This window comes from Callospermophilus lateralis, chromosome 3 (genome assembly GCF_048772815.1).
Source record: "Callospermophilus lateralis isolate mCalLat2 chromosome 3, mCalLat2.hap1, whole genome shotgun sequence".
NCBI classification, from domain to species: Eukaryota; Metazoa; Chordata; class Mammalia; order Rodentia; family Sciuridae; genus Callospermophilus; species Callospermophilus lateralis.
The window spans coordinates 7,448,198-7,461,788 of NC_135307.1; the positions used below are offsets into that span (position 1 = coordinate 7,448,198).

The 13,591-nt window shown below is 41.2% G+C and overlaps 1 protein-coding gene across 6 annotated transcripts in view; it reads right to left on the reverse strand.

The window, feature by feature from the left end:
* Nucleotides 1–13,591, reverse strand: part of Eml1 (EMAP like 1) — a 183,191-nt gene that overhangs the window by 63,652 nt on the left and 105,948 nt on the right. For all 6 annotated transcript variants that reach the window (XM_076849665.2, XM_076849666.2, XM_076849664.2 and 3 more), the window contains exon 3: nucleotides 4,715–4,847. In XM_076849665.2, the coding sequence (XP_076705780.2) occupies nucleotides 4,715–4,847 (133 nt within the window). The remainder of the gene's footprint in view (nucleotides 1–4,714; nucleotides 4,848–13,591) is intronic.

A 13,591-nucleotide genomic window follows, 5' to 3' on the forward strand; every position in this document is an offset into this window, starting at 1 on the left:
ACCAATGTCACCGAAATAAAAAGAATTACAAGAGACCACTATGAATAATTACATGCCAACAAATTGGATAAGTAAAGGAAATGGATAAATTCCCAGATGCATAAAACCTAACAAGACTGAATCAAAAGAAATAAAAAATATGAATGGACCTGTAATTAGCGAGGAAAATGAAGCAGTAATCAAAAGTCTCCACCAAAGAAAAGCCCATGGAACTAGATGATTTCACTACAGAATCTATCAAACATTTAAAGAAAAATTAATACCCATCCTCCTTAAACTCTTTCAAAGAGCTGAGAGGAAATTGCTCCAAATTTCATCTTATGAGACCAACCTTACTCTAATATCAAAACCAAAGACTTGACAAGAAAACTAAAGACTAACACCTTTGATGAATATTGATGAAAGACTCCTCAACAATATATCAGCAAACCAACAGTACATTGAAAGGACTGCATAGCATGACAACTCAGATGTGTTTGGAATGAAGAATGGTCCAATGTGTAAAAATCAAGGGGTGAGTATACCACATTAACAGAATAAAAAATAAAAACTGGATGATCATCTTGATTGATGCAGAAGAAGCATTTGACAAATTCAATACCCTGTCATGATAAAAACTGTCAATGAACCAGAAGCACATTACTTCAACATAATAAAGTCATGTATAAGGAGTCTACAGCTATGGGCTGGGGCTGTAGCTCAGTGGGAGAGCACCTGCTTTGCATATGTAAGGGCCTGGGTTCAGTCCTAAGCACCACATAGAAATGAATAAATAAAGATATTGTTTCCATCTACAACTAAATAAATATTTTAAAAAGAAGAAGTTACAGATGACATCACACTCAATGGTGAAAGACAGAAAGCTTTACCTCTAAAATTAGAAAGAAGGCAAGAATGCTCATGCTTGCCATTGTTATTATTCAATATAGCACTAGAATCAGACAAGAAATAAAAGGCATCCAAACTGGAAAGGAAAGTGCTCACAGATGACAAGATCTTACATATAGAGACCCCTGAAGATTCCACAAAAAACTGCTAAAACGAATAAATGACTTCAGAACATTGCAGCATACAAAACTGACACACAAAAATCAGATTTATGTCTATGCAATAACAATGCCCAACTGGAAAAGGAAATTTAAAAAACAATCCAATTTACCATAGCAGCAAAAAGATAGACTACTTAGAAGTAAATTTGCCTTATCCCCAGTTCCACACAAAAAAAATAATAATAGAAGTAAACTTGCCCTAAGAGATACCCATGAACACTGAAAACTCAAGACACTTTAAAAGACATAAATAAATGGAAAGAAATCCCATGCTCGTGGATTGAAAGACTCCATACTGTTCAAATGTCCACACTCTTCAATCCTAACCACAGACTCAGTGCAATCCCTATGAAAGTCTCAATGGACTTTTTTTAAAAAAAATTTTAAACAGATACAACATTTTTTATACCTTTATTTTATTTATTCATTTTTATGTGGTGCCGAGGATCAGACCCAGGGCCTCACACACACCAGGCAGGCGCTCTACCACTGAGCTACAACCACAGCCCCTCAATGGAATATTTTGCACAAATAGAAAAACTACCCTAAAATTCATAAGAATTCTCAAGGGAGTTCAAATAACCAAACAATCTTGGGGAAAAAGATAATAAAGTTGGAGGTCTCACATTTTCTGATTTTAAAACATCCTAAAAAGCAATGGTAATCAAGAAATACAGTACCGGCAATACAGTCAGCTATAGAGACTGATGGCCCAGAACAGAGAACCCAGAAAGAACCCTGGCATCTACAGCCAAGTGGTTTTCGTCAAGGATGTCAAGACTACACGGTGAGGGAAGAGGCATCTCTCCCACAGACGGTGCTAGGGGAGCTGCAGACACACAAGCAAAGGCACGGAGCTCAATCCCAACTTACACCCAAACAAACAAGCTCACTCATGGATTAAAGACCTAAACATAACATGGAAAGCTGCAGAGCTTCCTGTTGTGAAGCATTATCCACACGTAGGGGAGAGGCTTCAGGTCACTGGATTGGGTGGGGATTTCTTGGATATGGCACCAAAAAGTACAGGCAACAGAAGCAAAAATAACCTGCATGGCAGGTTATGATGTGCGTACCTAAAAATTTCTGCATGTTGAAGGAAATGATCAACAGAATGAAGAAGCCATTCAGGGAATGAGAAAAAAACTTGGAAATCACATATCCAGTAAGTGGCTAATAATCAGAAAACATAAGGATGTCTACAACTCAAAGATAACAACAGCAAAATGACCTAACCTAAATGTGGCCCATGGTCTTGGATAGACACTCCTCCAAGGAAGACCTCAGATGGCCCACATGCATATGAAAATGTGCCTTGCATCACCAACCACAGAAGGCAGATCCAAACTACCAGGAACTACCAGCCACATCCATGTGGATGGCACGATCAGAACAGAAAATAAAAAGCACAGATGAGGATCAGGGAACTGGGGAGTCCTTGTGGGAATGTAAAATGCTGTTCTAATTATGGAAAATAGTGTGGAGGACACTAAAAACCTAAAGGTAGAATGACTGTGTGATCCAGCCATCCACCCCTGCGCGCACTCCCAAGAGAACTGAATTCAGGGTCTCAAAGGCACACGTGCACACCCATGGTCACAGAGCATTATAGACAAAGTGTGGAAGCAACCCAGCATCCATCAACAGATTGGATAAAAAAGCGCATGACACACATCCAATGGAATATTACCCAGCCTTAAAAATGAAACTACTCATGTGCTATGACATGGATGAATCTTGAGGATATTATGCCACGCAAAATAATTAGGCTAGTCACAAAAGGACCAGCGACTCCACTCACTTGGGACAAAGCAGGGGTAGCCACCAAGGGCTGTTCGGAGGGGAGCGGGGACAGCTGTTAAGGAATGCAGAGTGTCAGTCTTACAATATGGAAGCGCTCTAGAGATGTCTTGCGCATGGTAGGAATATGCGCAATGCTGCCAAACTGCACTCTGAAGTCGAGACGGCAAATTCATAGTTTCTTACCATAGTGAAAAAGCCTACCAGATGGAAACCTGCATCTTAAAGAAGCAAGTCAATCTTGTTAATCTCACATCCAGATGAGTCAGTCCCTACCCATGCTGCCAGTTAGAATCCAGGTCATTTTGTGTTGGTTACAAATAGAAGTTATTCAAACAAGTACTAAATAGATGTAAGATGAGGCCAACAGTTGCCTTTTAAAGGTCTGAAGATCACTGCAAAAACAATTTTCTTAAAATTCATGGAAATAAAATTCGTGAAACTATGTGATGAAACCCAGCAGAACCTGTGAGGCAAAGGACGGCCTTTACTATAAACTCTGTGTCTTCAAAGATGCCCGACATTTGTATAACGTGGCACCAGCTCAGCACCCATTCTGAAGCTTGACATAATTATTCGAAACCCAGTTAGTTGTACCTTGTCACCTTTGGCCCGGTAAAACATCCTCTCCGTATCGGTGACGTGACCCACTCACTCTTCGTCTCAGACACCCAAAACCCAACACATGGGCGACGCTAGAGCCCACCAGCCAGGTCTCCACTTGGCACAGGTGATCAAAGCACGTCCGCGGCACTCCTGGAAAGCCTGGGGACGCTCCGAGGCCCCTGCTGCAGGCATGGCCCACAGACTGGCTGAGCACTGGGTGTCACCACAGGATACCTTCTTCCTTCAGGGGCCTGTGAATAATAAAGTGCTCTGGGCAGGTTGAGTCACCTGATGTGTCCCAGCCAACGACATGAACCCAACTTCTTCCCAGGGCAGGGATCCCCCGAGAGTGGCCATCTGGGTCAGTATAAACTGGACATGGGTCAGACAAGAGCCACAGAGGCATTTTCCAGTACAAACAAGTTTCCTGTGAGAGGGACACAGTTGGACACAGGCCTCAGGCCTCTGCCAAGACAAAGAAGTCTCCATGAAAGGCTCCCTCGAACATCCACGGCCAAACCCCCAGGGCCAAACCCCCAGGGCCGGGCAGGAGAGCTCAGGGCCACTTTCTAGAGAGACCATGGGAGTCACGAGTGCATCAAGGGCAGCAGCTGTCTGTCCTTGGAGCCCACAGGCACTTCAGGGCAGGCCACCAACCCCCAGTGCCAAGGCCATGGGTGTGCTAAGGGACCCGCCCAGTGTGACAAGCTCCGGAGCCAGAGCTGCACAAGAGCTTTTTCAAGGTTTCCATACCGAGTGAGCACCCATACTCAATTCCCACAGCCTGCGAGTTAGACTGGCTATAAACATTAACATTTTAATATGACAATTATGAAACAACAGAAAAGTTAAGAGAAACTAAGATCTGGCAAATGACACCAATATCTAGAACTCTGTTGTTAAGACACTAGTTAGCAGGAGCCTATCCGAACTTTACTGATAGGAACTTAGAAGTTGCTATGGCAATCTGAATACTGCGGATTTGGGAACAACACAGTCACTTTTACGTACACTGTAATCCCATTTGCTTTAATAAAGAAACCCCAAAATGAAAACACAGAATGGCACCCTGTGGTTGTAGCCAGTGATTCACAATTATATCTAAAACAAGAACACTACACTATATAGCTCCCGGAACGGCTGGACTTCAAGTTCTAACTCACATGAAAAACTGGGGACTGTCACATAAAAGGTCACATCCCTTCAAAATCTAAGAAGGGACTGCTTTAGAATTGAGCTAAGGCACTCGCGTGGCCTACCTTTTGGTTGCAGGCACAGGGGTTTCCTTCCTGGCCCCGGAGGGGGACGGCAGGGAGCCGCTGGGTTTCTTTGGTAACACGGTGCCATTGTTGACGGTGGTTCTTAAAGGCAGGGTCTGCACCAGTGGTCTTGCTGTAAGACAAGCAGAAGAGGAATCAGAGCGTCCCCTGTAAGTGGTGCTGTACAGAACTTAAGCTCATATAGAAAGGAAGAGGACGCCCATGTTTGGAATCCTCGCAGAGCTGGGTGTGGTGGTGCCCGCCAAGACCCCGGGGACTGGGGGTTCAGGTGGGAGGATGGCAAGCTCCAGGCCAGCCTGGGCAACTTAAGGAGACCCTGTCTTAAAATACAAAGTGAAGGGCTGGAGGTGGCTCAGTGGGAGAGTGCCCTGGGTTCAACCCCAGTCCTGGAAAATGGAAACAGCCAGAGAGCGAGTCCTCCACCACGCGGTGCTCGGTGCTCGTCCACCCGGAGGCCAGCTCACACCCCACACAGAAAGGAGCTCAGTGAAACGTGCAAACGGGGCTGGGGCTGGGGCTCAGCAGTAGAGCGTTCGCCTAGCTCGAGCGAGGCCCTGGGTTCGATCCTCAGCACCACATAAAAATAAATAAAATACAGTTATTATGTCCAACTACAACTGAAAAATAAATATTAAAAAAAGTGCAAAACTCTTTCTAGAAGCAAGCATCCTAGGGTCTGGTGATGGGATTATAGATGCATCACCCAAAGCACAATTCATGAAAGAAAAAAATGGACCGCTTGACCCTCATTGAAATTCTCTTAATTTCCTGAAAGACACTTAAGAGGATGAAAGTACAAGTCATAGTTATGAATTACATACCTGATAAAGGACTCACATAAAGAAGATAAAAGGAACTCCCAAAATTCAACAAAAAGAAAATAAACAGCCCAGTGTAAAAAACAGGCAAAAGATCTGAAAAGACTTCTACCAACGACGATGTACAGATGGCAAATAAGCATATGAAAAGACACTCCCCATCATCTGTCATTAGGGAAATGCAAATTAAAACAATAATGAGACACCTCCACACACCTAGTAGAAGGGCTGAAATCCAGAACAGGTCAGACACCCTTGCTGGCCAGGACGCTGGGCCCCGGGACCCGCCTTCCTTGCTGGAGGGAAAGCGTCAACACAGCCATTAAGGAAGACAGTCTGGCAGTTTATAAAGCTAAACACAGGCTTACCATATGATCCAGTGATTGTGCTGACACTAGGTATTTACCCAATCCATCTGAAAACGTATGTCTACACAAACCTGCATGTAAACATTTAGAGCAGCTTCATTTGTGACTGTCATAAACTGGAAGCAGTCAAGATTCCCCTGGACAGGCAAACAGAGAAACAAAGTGCTCTCGTCACAGAGTGGACATGACTTGGGATTTAAAAGGGACAAACCAAGGTACCAATAGCGTGGCTGAGTGAGCCACGCTGGGAGTTTGTGTCATTCCATTCACGTGACATTCTGGAAGGGCATGTTGGCCGAGGCTGGTGTGGGGTCGAGCAGGAGACGTTCTAGGTTATTCTGTGATGCTGTGGTGGTGGATATAGGCACCAGGCCTTGTGAAAACCCAGAGACCCACCAAGAGTGGAAGTGGATGTAACCAAGTAAAATCCAACGTGAAGATGGGGACCCGTGACGGAATGCAGATTGCAAACAAGAATCTACCTGCGTTATGAAAACTTTTTTTTTTTTTTTTTTTCCAGCACTGAGAATTGAGCCCAGGACCTCCTGGAGGCTAGGCAAGTGCTCTGCCACACCTCCAGCCACACCTCCAGCCCTGACCCTACTGCAAATGCATGCCACAACCCTGCTGAGCAGGGTGAGGGGAAGTGACCACCTGGAAACTCTGGAGGTCAGAAGAGACTGGAAGACAAAGACAGAGGAACTGCGCAGAGCACCCTGTGCTGGTGGTGACCAGCCCTGGGAGGCAGTGGTGATGGTAGAAGCAGGGTCTCTCACTGGTGGAGATGAGTGACAGATAGGCAAGGGGGAGATAAGGAGAGAAACACTCAGCGACAGAGAACTCCCAAACCCGGGATTGAGGGGGCAGGCCAAAGGGACACAGGAGCCAACGGAAAGCTCCCAGTGGCCAAAGCTGAACAGAGTGCTGGATTGTAACCAAAGGGCAGTGTAGGTATTCATAAGCACAGACTGAAAAATAAATGACTGCACTCACCCCGCTCCCCCAAACTAAAATTAAATAAATAAATGGTTGCATGAATAAATAAACGGGGACACCCCCAGGCAGTGCTGCGCCCCTCCCCTGACTCAGGCAATGGCAAGGCCCTACTGAGGTGGATGGCGCAAGGCGTCCATCCTCTGGAGGAGCGCAGTATGTTTCTGGGAATGGGCTGATTTGTTTTTGTATTCCTTTAATAAGTATACTTGTGACTTCTCATATGACCATTAAGTATGAAGGAAAAAACATGACTTTCCCAATTAATACAACTACTTCTAAAGAATGGATCTGTTTGCTCTAAATGCAATGATTCAGCTGTGGAGTGTAAATTGTTAATGTCTAATGAAAAACTCCCTGTATTCCTGTCAAGGAAGTTTTTGAGAAATTAAATTAAAATCTAGAGAAGAAAAATTAATGTTAAGAAGACAGATTAGTGCTTAGTACTGGGCAACTTGTTCTTGTTCCTGTGCACAATGGTTTGTGCTCTTACTCTTGTTTGATTAAAACTAATAACAAGTCAACCACTTGCCATAACCATGGCACCGGTTCCAGTCAGTAAGTCAAGAAAGAATAGTCAAGGTATAGGCCAATAGTTTGGGACATTTGTAATTATTATTAAAAGTTAACTAAGCAAAAACAGCTCAAAGCAAAACACGAACTGAAAGTACAAATGTTTGCTTATGTATAAGCCAAGATACATTCTTCTATTCTGATTGTAGCTAGGTAATATTTTGTTTCTTTGAATAATGATTCCTGTTTTGTAACCACAAAGTACTGTGAGCCTGCCAAAATGAAAAGTATATATGATCAAGTTCACAAGTAAAGATTGGGATCAACACCTGCACTTTGGTGTCTGTGTTGTTTCTCCACCCCTCTTTCGCCGACTCCTCACCATCCGTTCGTCTCCTGAGACCCCCTGTTGGAGCTGGTCTCCGACATCTGGCGCCCGAACAGGGACGATCGGTAATCCGTAAGTCTGATGCATTCATTTCATTCAGAAGTTTTCGGGTGAGGATAGGATTCTTACCTAGGGTACTGCAGACCCCTTAGCAAGGTGCTAAGTAAGTGAAGGGTAAGTAATCAGAGAACTTATTTTGAGAAGTCATGGGCCATAAAGAGTCTAAAAAAAGAGGACTCTTTATTGATATAGCTAAGCATATACTCCATAAACGGGGCATTTCAGTTTCTTCTAAGCAGTTAAGACATTTTTTTCATTTTATTCAAGAATGCTCTCCTTGGTTCCCTGAGGAAGGAACCTTAAATTTAGAAACATGGAAAAAACTAGGTAAAGAGATGAAAGTTTATTATGATCATCATGGGCCAGAAAAGATTCCTGTAGATGCTTTTGCATTATGGAATGTTTTTAAAGATGCTTTGGATCCGACCCATGAGGCAGTTTGTTTGGCTCGTCAAGTGACTGAGTCTGAACAAACCCCCTTAATTGGGGCTGCTGCTACATCTAGATTTTATAAAACTACATTCCCTCAAAAACAGTCTCAATCTGATGATGAACAAGGGGATGAAGAGGAGGATAAACAACTTTCTCCTCAAGATCAGGAGGACTTAGAGGAGGCTGCAGCTCGATATCATAACTCTGATTGGCCACCAAATTTGTTAGTCTCTATGTCTCCTGTGCCTCCTACACAGCCCTCTGCTCCTCCTGATTATTCTCAACAATATAAGACACCTAAAAAACAACCTAAAAATCTTCCCTTTCTGGGAGCCATCACTGAAGCAAAAAATCAGGGTGATTATTCTTTATGCTTTCCTGTTATCCCTCAAGGAGAATTTGATGACTCACCTCAATGGGAACCTCTTCCCTTTAAATTAATAAAAGAATTAAAAACCTCTGTTACTAATTTTGGTCCAACTTCCCCTTATACTTTACAATTGGTAGACTCAGTTGCTGCTGAATGGCTTACGCCTTTTGACTGGCAGCAGACAGCCAAATCCTGTCTGCCTCCTGGACAATATTTACTCTGGAAATCTGAATTTGAAGATCAAGCAAAACAATTAATAGGAAGAGGTATTATTAAAAGAGGACAAAAATATACTTTAGGTATGTTACTGGGTACTGGAGATTATGCTTCTCCTCAGAGCCAACTTTCCCTTAACAAAGAAACCTTAACTGAAATCTCAAAGTGTGCTGTTACTGCATGGCGAAGCTTACCCAGTTCTGAAACAAAACAAAATTTTCTTTCTAACATTAAACAACAGGCTACAGAGTTATATGAAGATTTTGTGGCCCGCCTACAGGAAACTGTTTCTAAGATTATTACTAATACTGAAGCTGCTGATATACTTATAAAGCAGTTGGCCTTTGAAAATGCTAATCCCACTTGTCAAGCTTTACTTCGACCCATTAGAAAAACAGGGTCTTTATCTGATTTTATTCGTATATGCATGGATTCTACTCCAGCCCATATTCAGGGGATTGCTATTGCTGCTACATTACAAGGCAAGACTTACTCACAGTTTTTAAAGGGTTATAGTACTAAAAATAACAATAAAAATTTTCCTTCAAAAAATAATACCCCTAATATTAAAGGTCAATGTTTTTCTTGTGGACAAACAGGACATTTTAGTCGTGATTGCCCAAATAAGCTATCTAATAAAAATCCTTTTATACAAAATAATCCTCCAAAAATTCCCTGCCCCAGGTGTCATAAAGGCTTTCATTGGGCCAAAGATTGTAGATCAAAATTTGACAAGGATGGAAACCCTATAGTCCCTACTTCTCAGAATCCAACGGAATCAAAAAACGGACAATGGGGCTCCCCCCGGGCCCCACAAAACAACAGGGGCTTTCCCAGACAAATCCCTTCTTTCGTGGGCTCTCAATTAGCGACTTGGCCCGAGCAACTCCAGGAAGTGCAGGATTAGACTTGCCCTCTTCAGTTCATGCTATACTTACTCCAGATTCTGAAGTTACTTTGATTCCAACTGGGGTCTATGGACCTCTTCCCCAAGGCTATTTTGGTCTAATATTAGGAAAAAGTTCTCTATCTTCCCAAGGCATTTTTATCTTGCCAGGTATTATTGATTCAGATTTCCAGGGAGAAATTAAAGTTATAATTCAACCTCCAGTTAAAACTGTTCAAATTAGACCTCAGCAAAAAATTGCACAAATTTTAATTATTCCTTATTTAAACAATCCTAATACTGTACTTAAAAGTAATAGAGGAGATCAAAGTTTTGGTTCTAGTAATGTTGTTGCATGGATACAAAAGATTACACAATCTAGACCTATGAAATATATTTCTGTGGAAGGTTTACAAATAAAAGGTATTTTGGATACAGGAGCTGATGTTTCTTGTATAGCTGGAAAAGACTGGCCTCCTTCTTGGCCCACTAGTAAGTCTCCTTCTACTCTTATAGGATTGGGACTTGCCTCCAATGTTGCCAAGAGTACACAAATATTACATTGGCAATGTGAAAAAAAAACTGGGACTTTTCAGCCTTATGTCATCCCCTCTTTGCCTTTTACTTTATGGGGACGAGACATTTTACAACAATTTAATGTTGTTCTGACAAATGATATACCTCAGATTTCAAAACAGCCTTTTTCTTAGGGGCCGCTGTCCTTAAAGAGGCTGATCCTATTGTTTGGAATTCCAACAACCCTGTTTGGGTAGATCAGTGGCCCTTAACTCAGGAAAAACTGGATGCTGCCTCTCATCTAGTTAAAGAGCAATTAGAGTTGGGACATATAGAACCATCTACTAGTCCTTGGAATACTCCTATTTTTGTTATAAAAAAGAAATCTGGCAAATGGAGACTCCTACAGGATTTAAGAGCTATTAACAAAACTATGGAAACCATGGGAGCTCTACAACCAGGCCTCCCTTCTCCTGTGGCTATACCAAAAGGACAATATCTTGCAGTTATAGATCTACAGGACTGTTTTTTTACCATTCCTCTTACAAAACAGGATTGTAAACGTTTTGCTTTTAGTTTACCATCTTCTAATTTACAAAGACCTTTCCAAAGATTTCAATGGAAAGTTTTGCCTCAGGGAATGAAAAATAGCCCCACCTTATGTCAAAAGTTTGTTGATGCAGCCTTAGTGTCCACGAGAAGTAAGTTTCCATCTGGATATATAATTCATTATATGGATGATATTTTATTAGCTCATGCTGATTATTTGATACTCCAACAAATGCTTAATTTTATGATTACAAGTTTACAAGACTGGGGATTAAAAATTGCTCCTGATAAAATTCAAACTCAGGCTCCTTTTTCTTACCTAGGAAGATTAATTAATTCCAACAATATAACTTCTCAAAAAATACAGATTAGGGTTGATTCTTTACATACTTTAAATGATTTTCAAAAACTTCTTGGGGATATTAATTGGATTAGGCCTTACTTAAAATTAACCACTGCTGACCTTAAACCTTTATTTAAAATTTTACAGGGAGATTCAAATCCAAATTCACCTAGACAATTATCTCCTGAGGGAAAGAAGGCTTTATTTAAGGTGGAGAAGGCTATTTCAGATCATTATTTACAACAAATAGACTACAATAAGCCCTGGATGTTAATAATCTTACAGACTTCACACACTCCTACTGGATGCCTATGGCAGGATGATCCTTTAGAATGGATTCATTTGCCTTCTACTCCAAAAAAGATTAATATTTCGTATCCCACCCAGGTGTCATTATTAATTTGTAAAGGTAGACTTCGAAGCAGAGAGCTCTTTGGACGAGATCCATCCTCCATTATTATTCCATATAAAAAGGAACAATTAGATTTCTTATTAAATGTTAATGATGAATGGCCTATAGCATTACAGGGATTCTATGGAGAAATATTGTTTCATTTGCCTAACCACCCATTACTACATTTTATGACTAAGGTAAATACTATTTTTCCTAAAAACTTTTCTCATGTGCCCCTCGATCAGGCTTCTCTAATTTTTACAGATGGATCCTCTAATGGAATAGCTGTTACTATTATAGATGACCAAGAGCCGATAGTTCAACAAACAACTGAAACCTCTGCTCAAAGGACGGAATTAATTGCTATTATAACTGCTTTTGAAAGGGTTACACAGCCTTTTAATCTTTATACTGATTCCCAATATATAGTTAATCTCTTTCCAGCCATAGAAACATCTTCTTTGTCCTCTCATTCATCAATTGTTAATATATTACAAAAGTTACAAAAATTAATATTACAGAGATCCTATAAATTTTTTATTGGACATATTAGAGGACATTCTAACTTACCTGGACCTTTCAGGAAATGCTAAAGCTGATTTATTAACTAGGACTGTTTATAACGTTATTGAACAAGCTACTAAAGATCATCAATTACATCATCAAAATTCTGCTGCTCTTAGAACACAGTTTCATATAACTAAAGAACAAGCTAGACAAATTGTTAAACAATGTCAAATCTGTCCTACTCACTTTCCTTCTCCACAGATGGGTGTCAACCCTAGGGGTTTATTACCTAACAAATTGTGGCAGATGGATGTTACTCATATTCAAGAGTTTGGAAAGTTATCCTTTGTTCATGTTTGTGTGGATACTTTCTCACATGTTATTTTTGCTACAGCACGTACTGGAGAAGCTTATAAGGATATTGCCCAACATCTTTTTGCCTCCTTTGCATATATGGGATTACCTCTTCATATTAAGACAGACAATGCTCCTGCTTATATTTCAAAAACCTTTAAACACCTATGTCAGACACTTAACATAGTTCATTCCACAGGCATCCCCTATAACCCACAAGGACAAGCCATAGTGGAAAGAGCTCATCAGACCTTAAAATCTCAAATTAATAAATTAAAAGAGGGGGAACTACATTATAGCTCTCCTCATCAAATTCTTCAACATGCTCTATTTGTTATTAATCATTTAAATGTAAATGATTCTAAATTAACTCCAATGCAACGTCATTGGTCTGAGCAAACAGTAACGCAAAAACCTTTAGTTAAATGGAAAGATCTTCTTACTGGACAGTGGAAAGGACCTGATATTCTCTTAACATCGGGTCGAGGATATGCTTGTGTGTTTCCACAGGACGCTACTTCACCTTTGTGGATTCCAGATCGACTCATCAGACATTATGACTCACCCATATCGCAGGCGGAGGTTCCTCCCCAAGCCATACCCAAGGATGCCATCGACCCAGGATGAAGAACTTGCCGAGGACATGACTAATCTTCACCTTCATTCCCCCCGACAGGCACGAGCAACATTGACATCAAAATTACCTTCCTGGGGTCAAATAAAACATCTGACCAGTCAGGCACAAAACTTGGTTGTTAACCAAGGTGCCTCTGCCTCTCCTGAAAAGGTGTTTCTTGCTATGCTAGCACTCTTATCCTGTCAGGTATCACTGATTTCTGCTAATCAATCTTATTGGGCTTATTTTCCTGACCCTCCTCTTTTAAGAGTTACTGATTGGGGAAAACTTAATATTAAGGTGTTTACTGATAATCCTGATTTGTTAGGAGGGATTTCTGACTCCCTTATTCCTCATAAGATGTCCTATAATATTAATTTCAAGGGTTTAATAGAAGAGACTCCTATTTGCTTTGCTACTGATAATAAATTCATCCCTCAAGGATGTATGCCTATTAATTATAGACAATATTTTACTGATTGCCCTCCTGGCTTCCCAGACATGGATGATAAAAAGAGGAGCCTTTGGCTCCT